This window comes from Charadrius vociferus, unplaced genomic scaffold, assembly GCF_000708025.1.
Source record: "Charadrius vociferus isolate BGI_N301 unplaced genomic scaffold, ASM70802v2 scaffold704, whole genome shotgun sequence".
NCBI lineage: Eukaryota > Metazoa > Chordata > Aves > Charadriiformes > Charadriidae > Charadrius > Charadrius vociferus.
In genome coordinates this window covers 126,008-149,817 of record NW_009648036.1, presented here as the reverse complement: position 1 = coordinate 149,817, position 23,810 = coordinate 126,008, and the positions used below count along the sequence as shown (strand labels likewise).

Genomic DNA, 23,810 nt, shown 5'->3' with positions numbered 1-23,810 from the left:
GTGTTTAGATTTTTGCCTTGGAAAAGGTTTATAGATAAAAGTCTTCCTCACAAAACAATTGTCTATTTAAGTCTTTTTAAATATTAAATGTCTTATCACTTGTGTTTAATCTTTACACAAAGAAGGCTTTGTGGAGAGCTTCTGGCCAGACAGGCTACTACTATTTCAGATGCCATCCCAGTTGATGATGTGTATTTTTTGTCACATGCTGATGCTTTTATAAACTTGTTTTAAGTCAGATTATAAGGCTTTCAGAACATACCACTGCAGAAAAACGTTGCTTTATAGTTATATAGCTATGTTTTTACTTCTAGTGGCATTAGTTTATTATGACGTAACAGCTTTATCAGCCATTTCAGGCAAAAAGTGCCATTATTGTTCCTCTCTTTGAGGATACGATACTTGAGTCGTCATTATTAATTTGAAATATAACAAGCTTTCAACTAGCACACGGGCTAAACCTTCCTGTGAGCAACCAGCCAAGCCATGCATACACAGGAAAAATAAACTGCAGTATGATGGCTTTTGTTGGGTGAATTTGTCCTTATTGTTTAGTTGCTTGTTATATACTTTATATGCTCAGCTAAATCCCAAGTGGTCACTTACCTTCTCTTCTTTAAGAAAAAAAAAAAGTCTCCACTGCTTCTGCGTGAATAATGCTTGAACTGGGGAAAAAAAAAGTGTCCATATGAAAAGTACTGTCAAATGCAAAACCTAAATTATCGTAAGACAAGACATTATTTATCTCTCTTCTACAGTTACAACACTCTGAGGATTTAACTGTTCAACTGCTGTATGGGAAACACACATCACTGGTGGTTTTGTTTTAATATTTCTTAGGATGGAAAGCAGCCGGTTGCCATTTTTACGAAGGGGAATTCTGGTATTGGTTGTTAAGGGCTTTGTGGAAAGAGAGGAGGCATTCACCTGCAGCTAAGAGTAGCCTTTTTTATATGGAATTGTAAATTTTACCAGTTCAACTACTGGAATTATATTTTCATTGTCTGTAAGAGCTTCATAGGGAGGTATTAAATATACTTAGTAGTGTGTGTGTGTAGTTATGAAGGACTTACCATTACAGTGTACATTTCAGAAAGAAGTCTGTATCAAGCTAAGTTGTATTTGAATGGTTTGTAGAGTTACCAGCTCCACGAAGACAGCTTGCTGAATTAAGATTTTGCATAGCTGGTATTGTATGTGAGCATGAATGTGTGTATACGTAAATTGATCCTAGTAACTGAAGAAATCTACTAAGAAAAAGCCAAAACTAGCTACATTCTTTGTTATTGAAGCTGGGTGAGAGTAGTCTTGTTTTTACTCTTCAAGTTGTTTAGGATTGTAAATACACTCAAAAAACTGAAGGAGGTTTATGGCAAATGAGATCATCTTTATAAATAGTACTTCCAAGTCACTTCTTAAAAGTGACCTTTTAAAAACGTGAATTTTATGTGTCCCAAACACATTGTTTAGCCTATCCTCTTAACTGTGAACACAAGATTAAAGTAATTCTTGAACATTTTATATCAGACAGGCAGATACACTGCAAATGAAGTAAAATGATCAAAACTGGAGGTAAAATAGGAATAATTTATCCAACTAATAGGTACATGTGATTAGTTTTATCTCTCAGACTGCAGGATAATACTGTTATTTTTGGTAAAATAGAGTTTTCTGGAAATCATTGCCTGCTTTGCTAGGAATGTGATTTTCTTGACAGAGTCACATAAATATGTTTGTTGATATCTGTAAGTATCTACATGCAATTTTATTTCTCTTTGAGAAAACTGAGTTTTGTATAATACATATTCACTACTTGAAAAACCTCCCCCACTGCTTCCAAAATGTCAAAGCCGAGCACAGGGATTTAGCCATACAACTTCTATTGAGATTAATTGGATTTGTATGGCTAAATCCATGCGGTTCTTCTGAAAATATTACGGTCCCTTGTCTATAAAATATAACAATATGTTCACAAACGTAATATCACAAAGAATATTTGGACAGAACAGTAAAATCAGGTTTAATTTATGTTTGGAGATGAATAACTTTTGGTTTACTATAAACGTAAGGGTTCCTGTTTAAGTATACTGAGTGAATACTAAGCATGTGCTGTGCTTGCCTTAGGGCTTCATTTTTTTTAAATGCGTGAAGCATTTACATAGGAGTCTTCTGTACTTAACTCAGGAGGGGGAAGAGCATTTCTGATTCATTAATCCCTTTTTCTTTTTGTAAGTAACTGGGTCCTTCACATCATGCACTCAAGAGGTGTAAAATATACAAAGAAGTGGGAGGGACAAGCAAAATGATGCCTGGCTTGCTATAACATATAAATTCAAAATCTATTTCTCTTTGCAAGAGGAAAAATAGCAAGGGGAAGAAGGGCAGCACGAAATTTACTGAATGTGCTTGCACGATATGCAGGTTTGGGATAATTATTTTCTCTCTTGTTCAATAAAGTGAGTTGTTACCATGGTAGCATTCGTATTGCACAATTTCTCTGTTATAAAATAAATTGAGAACAGTTTTAGAGACAGAAAATTCTTGGTATGAACGTTTGTTCTGTTAAGGTAGTTTGTTGGGTGTTGGTTTTTTTTTTTTTTAGTGCAAAATTGTGTCTTAGAAATGCAGTTCCTGAGGTTGGGCTCTTAAAATTATTCTTGAGATGAGGAAGCCTCAGTTTTTTAGCCTCCCAGCTAAAATCAGTCAGGTTTCAGAGATATGCGGTGCTTCTGCAGGACAAGATGTGCAAGGACAGAGAGAGTTTTGAGGATTTAGTTTTGAATGCTGTTAAGTTGAAGGAGATCCGCACTGTGACTTACAAGAATGTTACTTCTGGTAGTAAAATTGAATACAGCAATTAAGAGGGCACAGGCTGCCAGGCACCTGAAAGAAACAGCCTGGTTGTCCTAATCCAGTGAGTAACTCGTGGCAGTAACCACCTAGCCTGTGTTCTGTTTTTAATGTGTCTCCTTGCACAATATGTGTTGAGAACCTCTTGCAAAGCAGGTCTGAGTCGTCAGTGGCAGAGAGGGAAAGGTCTGCCCTAGGCAATGTTTTGGTCTGTGCTGCTTGAGTTTCTCTTACTGAGGAACAGCAGATACCAACACTTCCTGATCACTTGGTTCTGGGGTGGTTTTTTGGACGTTTATCAACCGCAGTGCAGATTCTGGTATGGCAAGGTTAAAATTTATTTGAGGAATACTTCTGTTTCTTTTTACTGAAAAGATTCACAGAATCTCAGAATCACAGAATGGTTAGGGTTGGAAGGGACCTCTGGAGATCATCTAGTCCAACCCCCCTGCCAGAGCAGGGTCACCTACAGCAGGTTGCACAGGACAGCGTCCAGGCGGGTTTGGAATGTCTCCAGTGTGGGAGACTCCACCACCTCTCTGGGCAGCCTGTTCCAGTGCTCCATTACCCTCAAAGTAAAGAAGTTCCTTCTCATGTTAAGATGGAACTTCCTATGTTCAAGTTTATGCCCATTACCCCTCGTCCTATCACTGGGCGCCACTGAAAAAAGACTGCTCCCATCCCCCTGGCATCCTCCCATTAAGTATTTGTAAGTATTAATAAGATCCCCCCTCAATCTTCTTTTCTCTAGACTAAAGAGACCCAAGTCCCTAAGCCTTTCTCCATAGGAGAGATGTTCCAATCACCTAATCATCTTCGTTGCCCTTTGCTGGACCCTCTCCAGCAAAGGACAGTTCCCTGTCCTTCTTGAACTGGGGAGCCCAGAACTGGATGCAGTACTCCAGATGCGGCCTCACCAGGGCAGAGTAGAGGGGGAGGATGACCTCCCTCGACCTGCTGGCCACACTCTTCTTGATGCACCCCAGGATGCCATTCGCCTTCTTGGCCGCCAGGGCACATTGCTGGCTCATGGTCATCCTGTTGTCCACCAGGACTCCCAGGTCCCTCTCCACAGAGCTGCTCTCCAAGAGGTCAGCCCCCAACCTGTACTGGTGCATGGGGTTATTCCTCCCCAGGTGCAGTACCCTACACTTACCCTTATTGAACTTCATAAGGTTTCTTTCTGCCCAACTCTCCAGCCTGGCGAGGTCACGCTGTAAGGCAGCACAGCCTTCTGGCGTGTCAGCCACTCCTCCCAGTTTTGTGTCATCAGCAAACTTGCTGATGGTACACTCTATCCCTTCATCCAGATCATTGATGAATATGTTGAACAAAACTGGGCCCAGTACTGACCCCTGAGGGACACCACTTGTTACTAACCTCCAACTAGACTCTGCACCACTAAGCACAACCCTCTGAGCTCTATCTGTAAGCCAGTTCTCAATCCACCTCACTGTCCATTCATCTAAGCCACACTTCCTAAGCTTTCCTGTGAGGATGATGTGGGAGACAGTGTCGAAAGCCTTGCCAAAGTCAAGGTAGACAACATCCACTGCCCTCCCCTCATCCACCCATCTAGTTACTTTGTCATAGAAGGCTATCAGATTAGTCAGACATGACTTCCCCTTGGTGAATCCATGTTGACTACTTCTGATAATCTTCTTTTCATCCAGGTGCTTTGAGATGACTCCCAGAACAAGCTGCTCCATCATCTTCCCAGGGATGGAGGTGAGGCTGACCGGCCTGTAGTTTCCCGGGTCATCCTTCCTGCCCTTTTTGAAGACTGGAGTGACATTGGCTATCCTCCAGTCCTCAGGCACCTCACCTGTTCTCCAGGACCTTTCAAAAATGATGGAGAGCAGCCCAGCAGTGACTTCCCCCAGCTCCCTCAGCACTCGAAGGTGCATCCCATCAGGCCCCATGGATTTGTGGATATCCAGTTTATCTAACTGATCTCTAACTTGCTCTTCATCAACCAAGGGAAAGTCTTGCTTCCTCCAGACTTTCTGTTACCTGCAAAGTCTGTCTCCCAAGGACTGGCCCGAACAGTGAAGACAGAAGCAAAGAAGGCATTCAGCAACTCCGCCTTCTCTGTGTCATCTGTCACCATGGCACCTGTCTCGTTCAACAGCGGGCCCACATTTTCCCTAGTTTTCCTTTTGTCTCCTATATACTTAAAGAACCCCTTCCTTTTGGCCTTGAAATCCCTCACCAGGTTCAATTCTAAGGCTGCCTTGGCTTTCTTTGTTTCCTCCCTGCGTACCCTGACAGCGTTCTTATCTCTACCCAAGCCGTCAGCCCCTTCTTCCACCTATTGTAAACTCCCTTCTTCCACCTGAGCTTTTTCAGAAGGTCCCTGCTCAGCCATGCAGGTCTCCTTCTCCAAGGGAAGCCTTGCCTGATTTCTTTCCGGAAGGTAGCCTTGGGAACTACTTATCTATTATATAAAGCTTATGTGGAAGGCCTCCAAGGAGGTGGAAGAGTGTTCAGGATATAGCACTGTCGATTGGAATGACAAGTACCTTTTCATCAGATCACAGTAGCGTACTTGCCAAATCATAACTGCTTCCCCTCTGTTTCTTCCGTTTTGTTTTTCTCCTGCATTTTCTCACTGCGGTAGGCAAATAGCCGTATTAGTAGGAAGGTGACTGTCTTTCATCCGTGAGATCAAAAGGCTTCGTTGATTGCTTGATTCTTTCCTGCTTTTTTGCACCTTTCCATTCATCTCTTGTATGGATTTTTCAGAGTTTGGTGATCAACATAGTACTTTTGAGGGGATTAAGCTTTTTTCTGGTGATTTAATATTAACATTTTAAAAAAATCAGATTTATAATCAGTGAATAATACAGAGAAGTCTTTAGACAATGATTATTCAAAACAGTGGCTATCACAACCATCAACTGCAAAAGTAAATATGTTAATTAGTCATGGAAACCTGAGAAATTATGTTTCTTGATTACATTGTATTCCACCAAAACTAAAATAGGAGACCTTGTGTTGGTTCTTTTATGCTTTTGATCCGTTCCTGAATTACATGAAAATTGTACATTACTATTTTAGACTCCTTTGCTCCATAAATGATTTGTGATGATATAGGAGCCATATAGTCAATGTTTACTAACTACAAAAATTTTAACTCTATCCGGATAGCAAGATGTTTTTAAGAATCTACAGGGGTGCTGTGTCTTTGAATGTTTCTGGCCATCTAAATGGTGTTATCCTTGAATGCCATAAAGGCAGGATAAATTCTAATTGGCTGTGTACAGTTCCTAAGCAATGCTTCCCTTTTGCAGGTATTTAAGTGTCACTCATACATAGTCACTGCTCCAAAGAAGGAAACAGTCCCAGTAGATTGCTTGAAGTGTAATAATATTTAATACAAAATTTCTTTCTTCCCCCATTCCAACCTGACCGTTCCCTTCCTGCATATCACTTGTCTACAGATACAGTGCAATTAAATTCATTGACCAATGCAGTTGATGGGTGTGCCGGCACGTGTGTTCACTAGTTCATTGTTGCCTTGGTTGGCTGATGACTTTTTTACCCAACACCTGTGCTTGCCAAACACGTGAGCGTCAAAATCTGTTTTTCTCCAGGTTAGAAAACCAAATAGCAGTACAACCGTAGAATTTCACGGTTGGGTTAAAGGGTGATGGAAACGGCATTAAAAAAAAAAAAAGTGTTTGAAGAACAGGGTTTTTTCCTTTCCAGTTAATTGCTGACAGATGATGTTTCATGCTCTTTATCTGATAAAACCAAGTATGACTGAATAAAAGACAGAAAACTGGTAGTTAGGACCACTTTGCAGGATCATCTACGCAAGAGGTATAAAGCTATTTATAGATATTTTTTGCAATTGCATCTAAGATGTATTTAATGGGTCATTGAACTTAAATTTTTAATATTTTATGACCAATCAATTCATGAATGACTGAAAGCTTTACTTTCTGTAGAACAACTAATACAAATGGATGTTATAAATATATAGGCTCTATTATAGTGTACCTAAACTTAAATTACACATTTTTTTAAATAAAACCAAAATTTCTCACTGTAGGTTACAATCATCAGCTTTGTGCCATTACAGTAGGGTTTCATTGGTTTTCAAGCAACTAGACGGGTGAATTGACTTCCTCAGTGACAGTCTTTACCGTGGTCTTTCTCTCGCTCCTGGCAGGACCAAACTGCCAGATTTACTGAGTCAGAGCAGAATATTCTCCTTGAGGGAAAGTATTTGGTTTTCTGGGACACTCTGAGAGAGAAGATTCCAAATCTGCCCATTTCCCACCACTGAGAAGAGGAAGTTTGCAGAGTCTTCTCTACCCTTGTGCTGCGGGGTGACAGTCAGCCAACCTGGAACTGAAACTTGTGTTTATCCTTGATGTTTTGTCTGTTCTGTTAAGGGTACCTGTGAACAAAGATACACCAATATAAACTTAAATGTTCTTGTTTTGTTAGGGAAGATTTTGAACAGAAGAGTGACTGTTCCTCTCAATTGCTGTTGTATGAGCTTTTTTTGTAACTGTTGGTTTGTCCAGGGTCCAACATCACATAGGAGATCAAGTTCTGATTATTGTTTTATATGTAAGTACATGCCTTAAATCAGATATGTTTTTTTTAATCTCCCCTGTTTGCTGGTGTAAAACCTAGTGTGACTCAATGCCGTCCATATATGCAGCTCTTACTGAGAGCTAGGTGGTGTTCTTTCTAATTTCTTGGTGTTCGTGTGCAGCCTGGTAATACGTTACTCCTCCGATGTGTTGGTTAGGTGCATTAACGTCACGATTCAACAATCTTTTTAGCTCCAGTTTGACAATACAGGAACAACATGAAATGTCATATTTCAACAGGTCAGATCCATGTGTGTGAACCATTTTATACCTAATTACTGAAGTCCCTGAAATGAAGATTACTGGGAGCCAGTTGTGTGTGTCAGGGAATTTCTTTTGCTTACAATTTTACTATACTGACTCCTAAGCATCCTTTGCTGGTCCTTTCAGGACAGCATATTGGGCCAGGAGAAATCTTTGTTTTGTACCAGGATGATGTACTTGTGTACTTTAGTGATTGATACAAATTTTTTCTATTTTTATTTTTGCTACTATTTATTCCAATTGTGGAACCACTAAAATATGCAGAGTTTTATGTAGCCACAATGAATATAGTGTTGATTGCAGTCTTCTGCAGTGCTTCTCATGAGTGGTTGGGATGCAGCATGGTACTGTGGGGAGTGTGTAAAGATTTGGTTTAGTAATCTCAAGATACAAAATAAATGTATCTTTAAATTGTCATTTTTCAGAGCAGGTGCGCACTTCAGCGTACAGTGTGTTTTACCATTTGCGTAGCCTTGTGGTTAAAATGTCTGATTTTTGCATTTCAGAAGTATTTGGGTCAAATCTTCCTGGAGTGGTTGTTTTAATTAAAAATTCTTAATATCTTTTTTCTTTATACAAGATTTGGATCAATATCCTTTGAACACTTAATTATCATAATAATCCAGAAATAGACTGCAGTTAAGACACATCGAATATCTTTTTGTTTTTTGGAGAAAGCAAGGTAGTTTAGTCCCAGAAGATACTCCCAAACATCTGATTATTGGAAGTCTCCTTTAGTTTCATGATGCCTGCTCATGGCATATGCAGAGTACTGATTTTTTTCCTCAGGACAGGTTAGAGATCCTAATTGCTTTAATTATTTTTTTAATGCAAAATTGTATTTGCAAACAAAAGTCCTTCATATAGCAGTAGAAGGCTAGTGACACTGTCTACAGGCTTCTAATATTTTACTGAGATAGCATTAAATATTTAGGGGCCTTCTGTAAATGTATCGAGTCCTGTCAGTATCACGGATACTTGGTAGTATTTTTAAGGTTCTTTTTTTCTGTTCTTGATAGAACTTATCTTGCAATATCTAGAAATGCTGCCATTGTGAGACAGAAGAGTTATAAATGAATGAGCAAAAAAAGCAGGTGAAAATTTTCTAGATTTGGGGATTTAAGGTTATGTGCTTGGCCAGTTGCACAAAGGTTTGCTTCTGGAAAAGTCTTTGTGTCACCTTCCTCGTCTTCTAAAAAACGCTTGGAACCTGAGACCTCTAATGCAGAAATGAATCGGGGGGTGGTAGGAGGATACTTCTTTGGCTGCCTATCGCCTCTGCCTTGAAAAATAGCCAGCCTTTGTCTGGTGTCCACTTTGTGAAGCTACCTGATTCAAGTAATCAAATTAACTGTAAACATCATTCCCCAAGTGTTTCTTTGACCATCTGTTACCATCTTCCACTGCTCTGATTTTAAAGTATGAAATAGGGGAGTACTTTGGAATTATCTATCTATGATTCATATCTATAGTCCTGTTTAGGAGTGCCTTTCCCGGGTCGTTATGGAGTAAATTAGATGCATGCACCTCCAGCAGATTGCAAGTATATTGAAGCCTTGTTTTTTGCATGCTTTGGAGGATCAAAACAAACTCTCCCGTGATCAGTTCCAGGAGTCTTAAGAAATTTTTGAAAAGATTTCCAAATATATCCTCAGGTACAGAAAATAATTTGATCCTCAGAAAATACTACTTTAAGCAAATTTCTAACATCCATTTCAGTGCGTTATGAAGTACTTTAATTGATCCTCAAAGTAAGGGAACTGACTCAGAAATACTGATTTATCCATGCATCACTCTATAGAGTTTTTTATACTTTTTGTTTTAAAATTGATGAGCAGAGTGAGGCAAAGATTGCTGTGAATTGCCTTTTATTTTCCTTTTTGTCCTTAGACAAATTGATTAAAGCTAAAGTAAATGTCCTAAGAGAAAAAAGGGGCTTTTTCCTAATTTGTATATAATAAAATAATGAAGAGAAAGCAAATTCATTAATACTTTGAAAGATTCCTTTAATAATAGTTCCAAAATGAATAAATTAATGAACTGCTTTTAAAAAGTGATGTTACTGTAACAGTGAGTGGGCAGGGCTAATCTCTGCAAATGCTATTGAAAAAGTGAGAAGTTTTCCAGAAGGTGGTGGGGGAAGCTGGATTTTCATCATCTTTCCCTTTTTTTATTATTATTTATTTATTTTTTATTTTAAGACTGCAGAGTATGGAGAGAAAACAGTAATTAATAATGACAGAGTCCTTGCAGACACCCAAGAGAAGGGTAAAGGGAAAATACAAAGTGGTAGAATATAGAAGATGCAGATGATATACTTTACCTTTGGTGAATGCATTTTAACAGCCACATTAAGTCAGACCAAAAGTGGGTTTACCCACTGTATTACTTCTTATAAGACAGTAAAACTGTCTGACTACTTCCGATTAATATCAGACATGCAAGAAAAATGTAAGGAAGCAGACGATGAGTGTAGTCTGGTATATGTTACAGCTTCTTATTACCTGTGGCTTAAATGCTTGCCACAGAGTTGATGTTCTGTACATTTAGCAGCCTGTGGTTGTATTTCCTTCCATGAATGTGTCCAGTTGCTTTCTTAACTCCATCAAACTCTAATGCCTCACTGAATTTTCAGTGCCAAAGTGTGTCACAGGTTAACTACAAATTTGGATGAAAAAATACCTCCTTCTGGGTTTCTTGTTTGCTTTTTTAAATTGCCTTTTTAGTTTCCTGGGGTGTTTTCTGGATCTTGTTTCAGTGTCCCCATTTAAAAAAACCATGGGGTTTTTTTTGCACGTCATCATTTTGGGAAGAGAAAATGTGAGGAGTAGAGATAATGAGAAAGCAGAGAGATGAAAGGATGCTGTGCTGATGAGTCAAGATTTGCAGCTAGTTAGAGCCACTGAACAAAAAAAAAAACCTAGAAGAAAGACTTCTAATTGAAGAGAGTGGATTCTAAAATATGAATATGAATTCTGGAGCAAGGTGAGGAAGTGTCTCCTCGAAGGAAGAAAATACATTTGCTTCACTTGAAATTGAAGAGAAAAGCCACAAGGAAGCCAATTGCAGAACATGCTAGAAATAAGGTAGCTTCTAGTATGCAGGAAGGTGTTGTCTGGTCTCAGAGATGGGAGAGGGTGGGATGGTGCAGAAAGGGAGGAGGGAAAAAGGCAAAAACCAAAAGATGCTCATTTATCCCTTGAACAAGTCTATGAAATCAGCAACACTTTGTGTCAAACATTATTTAGTGTAAATAGGACAGAAAAAGTAAGACTGAGTGGAATAAGACAGAAGTGGGGAACACTGATTATTCAGTGGGGAAAATACCGTATGAGAACGACTCTAATGACCTGTATAGTAGAAACTGAAAGAATTTTGTAGTGTAAGATTCCAGGTTGTATGCCTTTGGCTTATTAAACTTTTCTGCTATGAAGATATGCAAGAAATATCTTGAAGGTGGTATGATACAAACTAAGTGGGTTTAACAGTGTGAAATTCAAGGTCACATACTTGAGGGTAAATAAACATGATTCTTCTAAAAACAGAAGGATCATCTTTTAGAAACTGAAGGAAGAAGAGGAAGTTTTGGCTGTCTTAATAAGTGACTGACCGAGCAATATGATGAAGCCTTGAAAAAGCCAAAAGGGTCACTTGTTTAAATCTGTAAAACACATAGATTTGCCTTAAGTGAAGTCAGAGGAGACAGTGAAGACAGAGATGCAGAGTAACAAATACAAAAAGATTTGATTAAAATATAAGAGTGTATTCTAATAAGTAGGTCTTGAATAAAATTACTTAGAAAACTGAAGCTACTTTTCCTATCTGTGTATCAGTAAGATTCTGGAAAAGTCTTCTGTGGGAGTCATTGTGTTGGAGGGGAAAAAACTTCTTGGTTTTATGATAAAATTTAGTGTGTTCATGAAAAAGATGGTATGACACGATGGCTTCAGTGACACGGACTGATCTCAATCCAGTAAATTCTTTACTGTCCTTAAGGCTGAAAGTAGGAACATTGCATGTTAATCCTTAGGGGAAAATGTGATACAAATCTCCTTCCCTGCCAGGCTGTCCTGAGTGCTTCCTAGAAACAGCTAAACATCCCTAGCATTGTGATAGAAAAACACTTTTAAATCCTTAAATGGGTGTAAAAATAAAAGGAAAAAAAAAAAAAAAAGATCTGTTAGCCTAAGCAACATCAGTTTTTAAAGGATAAATGGTAGCAGCAATAGTCAGGTGATTTCTTTCCCCACACACCCCCCCGCGCCATAGTAATTAAACATTTAGTGAATATAACGCTGTCACATCTGGAAGTTGTCAACACATTTATGTCTTGAAAGTTTGTTCAAGTTAGTAATTAGTGTTAAATTCTGTTTGACCTAATCTGATGAAGTCTTCTGGTAAAGTGTTGTCAACCCGTTGATAAGAAATGCAGAAATTACGTAAAAATTGGGAAGTGTGATGTATACTGCTACAGATAAAGGAATAGCGCACTCCTAGAGAGTCAACACAAAATAGCGTAGGAGTATTTCTGTGAGAGAAATGCAAAAAATAGCCAATACAGGACAAAGAAAGACAACAAACACAAACATTCATAGGAGAAAAAGGCTTGCAAAGCAGACTGGGTCACTATGTTTGCCGTGTGGTGTAGCATCCTGTATGGCCCCCTGTGTGCGTGGTACCAACTGAGGGGCATAGCGCTGTCTGTGGAGCACCACTGAGGCTGTGGCTGGGATACCTCTGTCTGCTGGTGGCTCTGTTCATGTCAAAAGCATTTTGAGTGCATTCAAAACATAGTTTAATAAAGAGTTGGATTAATTTAATCTGAGAAAAAGGTAAAATATGTAGCTGAAGCGTACAGTAATGAATGATTTAACTACAAGCTGGAAAGCCATAAGCAATTTGGAGGGGTGTAGAATAAGGCAAGAATGGTACAATTTAATTAGTAGTATTGGGGTGCTACTAGCGGATGGAAAAATTGACCAAATATTAACAAAAGAAAAAAGTCAGAAAGGGGGGTGGTGAAATGATTTCCCACCATAAGCATTTCAGATCTGATAAAATGGTAGGTCATATCACCCAGTGCAGTCTCTTCTGTTGTATTTTTTTCATCAAAAGCCTTGCACAAAACATAATTCAGAATCAAAACCTGTTTGTTAAAATCTAAGCGTTCAGAAAAGAGTTGATTTATTTAAAATAATTTTTATGAAAACAGGTTTGATCAATTAGTGGCTTAAATGTGTAATTGTAGCATTTTATTTTTACCTTTCTGTATGAGCTTTTCTAACAAGGCTGACATACTGAGCATACTCTAGCTGTAATTTTGATTGAAATTGTTTTGAGCAGGGTTTTTTTTATGCTTACATAATTTGTACTAGGGTCATTGAATTTAACTCCAGGAGACTATTTCAGCAGTCGTTTTGACTGAAATGTGTTTTCTAAATGGCATCTGGTTTTCAAACTGTCTTGTTGCATAGCAGTGGTTTTAGCACGTGCGTAAACGTAACTCTTGGCAGTGGTGGGTTTCAAACAAATGCAGTGAGCTGCATGTTTGCTTTGAGAGCCGCGTGATGGTGATGCTGCAAAGCACTACAGTGCCTGTAAATTTTAATATTACTGTGAGAGAATATGGTACTGTTGTCTGATGGTATTGAAATAATGAAAGTTCTTAATTTCTTGATAGGTTTGAGGTTCAGAATCATAAAACAGATTCAGGCTGTGGCTGAAAGCAAGCCAGCCTGAAGAGTTAGAATTAACATTGCAACTTGGCCAAGATAATTGAGGATTGTAGACTGTGGAGATGAAAAATACCTCACACATCATCTAGTACGTCTCTGCCAGTTTGAGATATTTCCTGCTAGTGTCTTTCATTAGTGTTTTGTCTAGTCCAGCTTAAAATGTGCCACTCAGTGAGATTTCAGTCACATCCCTAAGGAAAGAGCGTTTTTTTTTCCCTAATAGTCAGCATCACTTTCTCTGTTAAGTTTTATCCTATGGATTTGAAATGTGCCACACACTTTGTCTCGACTCTTTCCTGTGATAATCAATTACTGGTTAGCCAAAGAAACCATGTTTTTCCCTGTATCTGAGTCCTAATTCTGCTCATGTTTTGCACCTCCGCAAATGTTTTCTGGCTTCTTGTGGTGTCCTCGGGAAGAGCCTGGCCTTTCTCAGCAGACAGCCCTCACTTCTGGAATCCTTCTTGCTTCCACACAGCCGTGTGCTGACAAAGCCGGTCTTTGTGTCTGCTTGAGGAATGATGCAAGGCCCATCTGTTAGCTCAGGCTGATAGGAAAAAAGCAGCCTTTAAGGATGGCTTGTTTGTTGCTTTGTTTATTCCAGAGGTTTCAATGTCCATATTTGACCAGCGAATCTCCAGAAGCAATCTGAGCAGTCATTTCCTACTGGCAGCGAATCTCTGCCATGCTTTTATGGTTATTCTCACCTTGCATCCAAGCTTTCAGCAGCAGGTTTCTCACACAAACGTATTTCAAAGCAAGTTATGGCTTATTTTTAAACATACCGGTGACACCTGTTCCTTCACATTTTTCAGATCAGTAACTTTTCTTGAGATTTTGTTGTTACTCCTGTAGAAAATTCCATTTACTTCTTAAGTTTTGCTGGTATTAAATCATTACCAGATCTAACTTTAATTTTATGAATAGCTTTAAAATATTTCTTCCAACTGTAATTTCTTTTGTTCAAATAAATGTCCAATAAATATTCTTTCTTATGTCACCCACACAGTTTTTCTGGCTTGTTTCTAGTCTGTTCGTGCCAGATGAAGTGCAATGAGTTTGACATTGCATTCATATTTTTCCCAACTGTGTTAACTTTTGACTTTTCTTCATTAAGAACGGATTGCCTCGACGTTTTACAACACCTGAAGTAACATTTTTTCAATACTTAAGTTATAGGTGGCATTTGGACCTTAAGAATTAACAGAACATGAACACTGGTGATTTTTAAAATTTTGCTACAAATACTGTGTTAAACCCAGTTCATTCCACTGTATTCTTCTTTACCAGGTAAATGCCCTAAGTAGGCACAATGGGAGAGATTGTTTATATGAATGCAGTTTTATGCAAAATAGCTCGGTTCCAGAAGCAGTTAGAATGAAAGTTAGATCTCATGATGATTTAATACCGTACATATAACTTTTTCTTCCTTCTATCACTGCCCCCACCCCAGTTAGCTGTTGGATGTTCAGCAAAGAGGAGCTCAAACCTCTTTGGTCAGGAGGAAATTGAACCTTCTGTGTCGTAGAAGACGTCTTAACCATCTGGTGAAGATAATCGCATTTTTATTAATCAGGTCTAGAAAACCAGGTTCAGTGCAAAATATGTGAGGCACTTCATAATTTCACATCTACCACAATTGGATCTTTTCTTTTGACAAAGCGATTTATTGTGAAAAAATATGCGCGTTGCCCAATTCTGTGGCTGATTCATCTGCAGGAGAATCTTGCTATGTTGTATAATGCAGATAAAATGAAGAAGTCATTGCTTCGGGGTGACAGAACTCTCTTGCTGGTTTCGATTCTCTCTGAATCCATTGAAAAATCTGTGCAAACAGAGCTCCAGGCTGCTGCCCCCTCAGATTGAAGGCTTTTGGATTTGTCCTTGGGAGATCTCTGTCTTTGTCCACATACAGACTAGGCATCTGTAACTAGGTTTTGAATTCTGCTCCAAACACTCACAAGTTAGGTTTTTTAGCTTCTAACATTTGGCTTTCTGTAGGGGAGCTGGTCCCTATTCACTCCCCTTAGATACATGTTCTTTCTCTTTGTCTCTACTGAGCCTCTTTGAAGATAAAACTTTCTTACCTGCATGAATTGAAAACGGCAATTCTCCCTACTTCTGTCTTTTTAAGCAATCTCGGGACCAGGATTCATTGTTTCAGCACTCACTTCGCTGTGATGACATTTTTATTAAGCTAAATAAATGGAGGATTTGTGAAAGAAATGAGTAAAGGATTGCAGTTTGCTAAGTAAGTTTGTGTTACTCTGATGATCAATAGTTTCATTTGTCTTGTAATATAGTATATTGAGTCTTTAGAGTTAATGTCTTGAGTCAAAAATGTTAATGAAACTTAACTATCTAGTCTGATTCTATTTCAGATTTACTGAGTCAGCCTTTAGTAAGGAATTTTAAGTTGCTGACCTTATGTTACACACGTAGCATTTGGTGCTAGTTGGAAAAGAAAAGGATTGCGTTTTGTTGTTTAAGTATTGCTGGAGCATTTGTAGTACAGCAGCAAGGTCACTTTTACATCCCACGTAAAACTGAGATGAGTCCAGCTGCAAACTATCTTGGCTTTTGCTGTGCTCGTTGGGAGGTTTTAGGAGCCTCCTGCCATTCCTTCATTGGTGATTTCTGAATGTGAGGCCGGCTGCAAGCGTGTATTGCAGAATGGATTCGCCAATAATGGTGCACTGCGGTGTAAAATAGCAATTGTTACAGCAGATTACTCCATAATGCTTCTTCACTGACTGAATAAGGACTTTGTTGAATGAAGAATGTAGAAAAATGTGCTCTCATACTCGTATTTTAAGAAAATAAATACCTAACAAGTTTGAGATTGATCCCAATTCAGTGATATGTTCGAAGTGATTAATGAACTGGATTTTGAACCATTTACCATATACTAAGTTCAGTTTTCTTAAATGCTGTCAATGTTAACAATTTGTAAACCACGTGCCACTCTTTAGCGTAATTTATAGACCTGAATTAAGTAAATGGAGTTCGTCTTTGTGAATATGGGTAGGCCAGTATTCCTTAACCAAACTCCAAAGACTTTGCAGAATGATGGCATCCAAACTATTCTTATTTAATTCCATATATAAGAAAGTTAAGCACAGGCTGTTACAAAAATTGCCTTATTCTTTGTGACCGTAATTTTTTCTGTTCTCCACAGGTAGGTGTAATTTTTTTACATTATGTCCACTTAAGGGAAAACTTTAATCATTCTTCCTACCTGCTGCAAGCACTGTCACAAATTTGAAGATCCACATTCACTTCCAGCAAAAGAGTGGGGTTATTACTGAGTTAGGAATTTTTTTTTGATTGATACTGGTAAGAACTTGCTGCTGCTTTTTATAGCATTGTGCTTCCTTGAAGGTTTGAACTGACACTCTCTTTCCTGATATATTTATTCTTCAGAAATTCCTTACTATGCTGTTATATCATTACACAGAGGTAGGTCATGGTCGGCTGGGTTTTTTTGAAAAGCAGAGCTGTGGTCAGCTACTAGTTCTTCAGAGTGTAACCCTGTTGCCTTGAATTGTCAGTGGCATCTATAGCAAAGGTCAGGGAAATTTTTCCTTGTTTTCTGCTTTTGCTTCTTTCTTTCTCCTGGGAGCTGAGAAGAGGTAGGGAGACAGTGGAATCACCACAGCATTTTTTCCTAACTGAGGCAGAACAGACTGGTTGTACTCACTGGTGACATCGCATGACTGCACGGTAGTGATACCACAGTCATCATTTGGAGGAATGACGATAGTGAAAAATATGTTGGTACATTGCTATGTAAAATAATCAAAGGCTTTGTCAAGACACTGTATGTGCAAATTTTTCTCCTTTCAGGCCGCACTCTTTTTAAGCACACAGTCTTCCAGGCTTTCCTTTCTAACCTTCAGATTCTTTTTTATCTGGAGTAGTGATAAATCCATCTGTTCAAAATGTGGTATGAGCTGGCACAGGAATATCCAACTTTGAGTGTGAAAGTTCAAGAGGAGGTCTTCAGGTATGAAGGAAAGAGAATCAAAGTCTCTTCTGATTGTCAGGCAGAGATTTGGAAAATGTTCAGCTCATGCCTATTATTGCTGTTCCCCACATTGCCTTTCTCTCTTTGATCAGAACTCCAGGATAATTCTTGATAAAAAGGATGAAGAGTTTAGCCTGTGTCTCTCACTGCCTGTGCTGAAAACTTAACGGGTTTGCTAGCTGCAGAACTATGTGAAAATCAGTGAGCAAGTGTGAGTGACTTGCCAGAGAAATATGGGAATGATGACAAATGAAAAAGAAAATATGGCCACTGCTATTCACGTATAACGTTACTAATGTCTTTTGTTTGTAGATCACCTCTCTTGTGACTCTCCAGCTGTTATCCGTGGTTGGCCATAATGACCAGCTTGATGGACCACGATATAAATGTACCGTATCTCTGGACTTCATCAGAGCTATTGCCCGGTGAGCTTATTAGAGATCATTTACAGTTGTATTTTCTGACTTGAAAGAGACTTCAAAACCAGTATTTGCTCAGTCATTAGCTCTCTGCAGACCAGAACAGAAATCTATGGATGTTTTCTAAGAATGAGTGAATGAGTTTTATTTATGACAAGTGTTGAACTTGAGATAAGTTTAGTCTAATTCTGTGTTTAAAAAAATTTTATCTTACAGTGGCAGTATGTGTTACAGTAACATACTGTCTTTGTGCTTAATAAAGGTCAGGGACTTCATGTGAAAATACTGCTCTAAAATGTCAGTCCGTTTCATTACCAAAAGGCACATTATGGTATTTCAATCTGAAATGATATTTAGTTCTTAACAATGTTTGTTGTACATACGATATAAAAGCTACACAGGTTATAAGAATTCTTCCACGTAGTCTATCTTGTGTGGTCCGTAGTTGATACAAACTAATTCAATAAATGAATGTAGGTACCTCAATGGCTCTGTTCATTTAGAGCCTTCAGTTTTGGAGTCTGAGAACAGTTCCGGGTCCATCAGGAGAGATCATGACAAATTACAGACAGAAATGCATGCAATACATAGGCAGCAATCAAGCCTACGTCTCATTTTTATGAAATGCCAACAGCATTACCTCACACCTGTTGCTGCAGCCAGCTTATTAGCAGGTCTTGGATAAAGAGTCTATAGCCAGAGCAGAGCCCAGAAATGACATGTGGCGAAAAGGAGGGGAAACATTCTCAAGGCCAACTCATCTCTCTAATGTGGGACTTCAGAGGAACATGTGCAGACTATATCCCATAACCCCGCTGCACGTGTTGCTCTCCTGAGCCGTTAAATGTCCAATAGCCTTGTCAGTAAGCCCCACAGACACACTCATTTCATTTGCAGTTGGACAGGCTGTAGAACGAAACTTCATCTGGTTCAGGCCTGGCTGGACCACACTGCCAGGATCTCCATGACTTTGCTATGTCAATTTGCTATTCCCAGCAATAAAATCACTTGTGAATGATGCCCTGAAAAAGCTCCCACTGATACCAAGTGCAGCAGACCATCTGCTCAGCAACATGGATGACTGTGTGTACAGACATCCCCAAGTTCTTGTCTCTGCTCTTAACTCCTGTGGTGAATACAGAGACCAGTACATAAACTCTGTGCTGACTATGAGGGTCCTTGAGTTAAAATATTTGAAATTATGCCCCTCTCTTTGCAACTTTAACATCCTTAGAAGTTCTGTTGACTCCATTAAAGTTGCTGTAAGGTAGAGATGGACAGAAAACAGCACCAAAGCTTGTGCTATGCAGCTCATGCTTACTGGAGAAAGCAGTTGTTGGAGACGCTGTCACTTCAAACCGCAGTGCGTGGTATAGTGCTTTGGATTGCTTTCCTTTAGGTCAGATGTGTTTGTGTATATATATCCTCACTGACTAGTTATGAGGAAGAAAGCAAAGTAGTTTGGAAGTGTTTATATGCTGCCTAGATAGGGCCATTTGAATGACCTGACAGATTTTAAAGTTGTCCTGTTCTACTCTTCTCCAGTTCCTCCCCCCCCTTTTTTTTTCTTGCTTTGTTCCTTTGTTACACTTTTATATTAAATATCTTTTCCAACCCACGGTCTTTGTTAAATATTTAAGGAGGACGATCCATAAAGATGCAAGGTTTCATGATCCCATGATAAATGGGCTTCCCCTTGTCTTGGTGGGGCTAGCTAGAGGGTGCAGGCATGATCTTCTGTGCTTTAAGAAATTTCATTTTCTAGCTGTGCTGTAGTCTTGCAGCTGCCTTTAGTTTTTAACTGCTCATGGGAGAGGTTATATTTATTGCAGAGAGGGAGCTACTTTGCTATTTCAACCAAAATGCACATCAAGTAAGCAGCCCATCTCCTGATTCTTTTTTCTTTGTTACTGTAATAGTACTAGAATAAGTTTGTTAGGCACTAAAATCTTCAGATGCCTCAGCCTTGTTCCCATCTCAGCCTTGCCGCTCTAGTATATTTCCTAATGGAAGGCTGAAGAGTGCAAAGAGCAGGACAGAAAAGGATGCTCTCTCCCTCCCCTCCCCACCCCTGTTCAAGCTGTTCAGATTGTGATTTCATCTTCCTGTATTTTTTTAAGCAAAAGTGCAATTTGCATTTAAAACAAAACGAAAGTCACCTGTTCTTTTTTAAAGAGTAGAAAACTTAATGTCTCTTCCTGGTGGCTTTTAGTGTGATAACCACTGGCCATGCACGGTCTTTTTAGTATCACAGAACCTCATGTCTGGTTCTGTTCTGTTGCATATGTTCGGTCTTTGCATATTGCATATTCCCGTGCTTTTTAGCACGTAGTATTTGTACCTTTGGCTGAAGGTAAGGTTAGATGTTTCTTTGTTAGAAATTTTTAGTTTCTGTTCTAGGTATTTCAGACCTAAGTTCATAAATTTTCTGTAGCTGAAGTGAGGATCTCGTAATGTTTGTTGAATGTAATGGATCTTTCCATATAGTCTCTAATGAACCCAGTTGTTGTGACAGGACAATTGTGTTTCATTTAGTTGATAAGGTCAGCATTTGTTAAGAGAGTATGGTTTTGTTTCTGTGGAAAGCCTTGTACCTAAAGCACTTGTCTTGAGTGACACAATGTCATGTGAGTCTAGCAGTGGCAGTTAATTTCTTTAATTTTGTCACTGGATTATCAAGTAGACTCAAACTTAGTATTTCTTGTTATGTATCTTGGGGATTTCTGAACTTTTCCTTTCTCCAATATGAAGTTTTATAGAAACTTCTTGAAAAGTGGGTTACAGGATGATGTGTGAACAGAGAATATTAAATGATTGTAGTCTAACAAATAAGACATTCAGCCAGTTAATCTCACTTAGCATTGTGAGCGGTTATTTTTGCATCATTGAGTACTTTTAAAAAAAACTTTTAATTTTATACTTGTCATTATATGCAGTAATTTGCATTATTTATTCAAACAGTAAACCCCAAAGTCTGAGTGTTAGATTGTATAGCAGAATGAGTTTAGAGACAAAAAAATAATTATATGCTTTATTCTACTGCTGTTTCATTCTGCCTGCCATTAAAGTACAAAAGTATACATTAAAATCTTCTATCCCATTGAGTGGCATTCTTCGATTTTTCAAATTTAGCTATGAACATGGGTCAACTAGTGTCAAGACTGAAAGAACGCAGACTGCAAATGAGTACAGATGAAGGACTTACGTAGTACATGCTAAAACAGGTGGTTTGGAAGACGAACAAAACAATCAATAGCATAAAAGATTGCTGCTTTGCATCACCAACTAGAGTATCATGTTTACTGTATGAAAATATAGTCTTATTAACTTTGATATATATTTTCTGCTTAAAATGGATGTAAGAGTCTTCCAGGTTTTACTAGAAAGCTGCTATTATTTCTTTTTTAGAATCTTGCAAAGTTTAAATAATCAGAAGACAGGTACAGTAAATAACACTAGAAGTTCAAAAATTCATTCAGCCTTGATTGTATTTCTTTTGGAGATATTGCTTGATTTTGACTGTGCAGAATGTCCCGCGTGTGCTGTCTCCACACAGGTTAAAGTCTTAGCTCTGTTAAGATGATTGCTCTAATATACTGTGTTTTTGTTTATAGGACCGTGAACTTCGACATAATAAAGTACTTGTACGATTTCTTGTGAAAACAAGCTTCACAGCCATATGGACACTGTGACAATGACTAAGGCAAGCTGTGTTCATCTCTCTACTTAGCTGGCCAGAAAGAAGAGTATTTTGGCTCTTTTGGATTTGTCCAAACAGGTGCTGGCCCAGCATGGAACCTGATGAAAATACTCTGATTGGTCTGGGTGGATCTGAGCAGAGGACTATTTACCAGAGACCCTGGAGTATTTGGAAGCAATGTGTTAATTATAAACAGCAGGGTTTGAGCACAATCTGTTCTACTCTTAATGATGTTATCTTAACACTGAAATTGCCTGAAACCCATTTACTTAGGACTGCATTTTGCTCTATGAACTCTCCCCAGTGCTTTGAACGTGGCAGCAGCCCTTGTTTGTATGCCCAGTCTTTTCACTTCCTCTCCACAGGAATCTTCGCAATTGCCTGCCAAAGCAGCTTTTCCTGAGGCCACCATTTTAGGAGAGTGGAGTAGCAAAATATAATAAACATAAGAACATATTTAAAATCAGGCTGGTATAAGTCCTTCCTTCTCTTCAGTCATATGTAGGCAGACTGTTACACTGTTATATGGAGATCACGATGATAGGAAACTCCTAATTAATCACCATACTGTCTTTTTTCAGACCATTCATAAATGTTGACTACGAATTTATTTTTACAAAGCTTTATTTTAAAAAATTGTTGATTCTTACAGTTCTATCCCGATGTCAAACTTGAAGTGTTTTATTTTTGTTTAAACATTTTACAGTCCTTTTATGCTCATCCAGTATATATAATGCTGTTGGCAATTAATGTACTTTAAGATACACACTGCGTGGTGGCTTTTGTAACAGTATCTGTCCTGTAGAGGAGGATGGCACAGCTGCCTTTCCATCAAAAAGGGAGAAATTCAACAGGTTACAGAGTATTCCTGCAGCAGATCCCCAAAAGAGGCAGAATAGTGAATACTGAATGTGGTGTTATAACATAAAACTTTAGTTTTAGAAATACATGATGGAATACGCTACAGTTACATTTGTCTCCGTTTTACAAGTAGAGGATTCCCAACTGCTGCTACTTTTATGGGGTATTAAAATCCCCTAGTCCAGTTTGGGATTATTGTCTTCATGGATCTGAAGATTTCTGTCACCCTCTTGAAAACTCCAGGTCTCACCCCCTGTTACTCAGATGTTTTACTCCTGAGTGCTGGCCTTTGGCTCTTTGATAGTACAAGACCATGTCCTCTGTTGACCATTATGTTTTTTTCCAAGGAAAAAAATCGTCATTCTTTCCCCCCTGGCTCTGATATCAGAGATGGTCAAACACCCTGACCATGTGTAGCTGTTTCTTTTCTTTTTCTCCCCCACCCCCAATTGTGGGAGTGTAGCCAGGCTTCTGGATGCAGACCCAAATGAACGAGTTCCAGGTGAATCTAAGCTACAAAAGCGTCTTTCTGGCCAAGCTGTCGCTTCCCCCCTCAGGAGAGTGTGAAAGGGCAGCAATGAGTCATCTCCGTGATCCTTTTTCCTTCCTACCGCTGAGCTGAATCAAACCCTGCACCTGTCCATGAGGTGGCAACGTTTGTCCCACTTGCTGAAGTGCTTGGATGCAAACACATGACCTGTTTCAAAATGTTTACTATCTGCTTTTGGTTTTCCTAATAAAATGTACATAAGGTGAACTTGGTGCTAAACTTTACAGCATCTTCTCCTTTTGGAGCTAGTGCTGGGCTGAGCTCAGCTTTTGTGAATCTCCTGTACCCAGGGCTGAAAGTTGGAGAAGAAAGAAGGTTTTGGGTGTTCATACGTGAACTAGTCTGTGTAAAGCAACAGCAATGCATCATGGGGTTTTGTGACATCTGATCTGGATTAGAACTTGATATATGAAACGTCATAGGGCTGATACTAATTTATTAAGTGCTACAACTCGTGAGTCACAAAATTTCAAAAACTCTATAGCCAAGCTTGTTTACAGCTTTCAGCAAAGTGGGGCAGGGTGGGACTGCTGGGGAGGGACAGTGCCAGGTTTTGAAGCTCCTGCTTAGTGGTAGCCAGGATGGCTGAGAACCTTAGCACCTACCAAGCAGAGGTAAGAAGCTCTTCTTTGGGAAGCTTTACTACCAACAGCAAGTTGTGAATAATACCACACTTCCACTCAACCTTCATGAAAATACCACAAATCCTAAAAAATAGTTCCAGATATACACATTAAGAGAATACAAGGAGAGTATAGAAGACAGCTTAACTGGTAGCCCTACATGAGAGTATA

At 38.9% G+C, this 23,810-nt stretch overlaps 1 protein-coding gene across 1 annotated transcript in view; it reads left to right on the top strand.

Annotated features, from left to right (window-relative positions):
- ORC5 (origin recognition complex, subunit 5) overlaps positions 1-23,176 on the top strand; it is a 75,418-nt gene extending 52,242 nt beyond the window's left edge. The window contains exons 13-14 of the mRNA XM_009883537.1: positions 17,799-17,911; positions 21,520-23,176. Of these exons, the coding sequence (XP_009881839.1) occupies positions 17,799-17,911; positions 21,520-21,565 (159 nt within the window). The 3' untranslated portion in view covers positions 21,566-23,176. The remainder of the gene's footprint in view (positions 1-17,798; positions 17,912-21,519) is intronic.
- Positions 23,177-23,810: the final 634 nt, after the last annotated feature.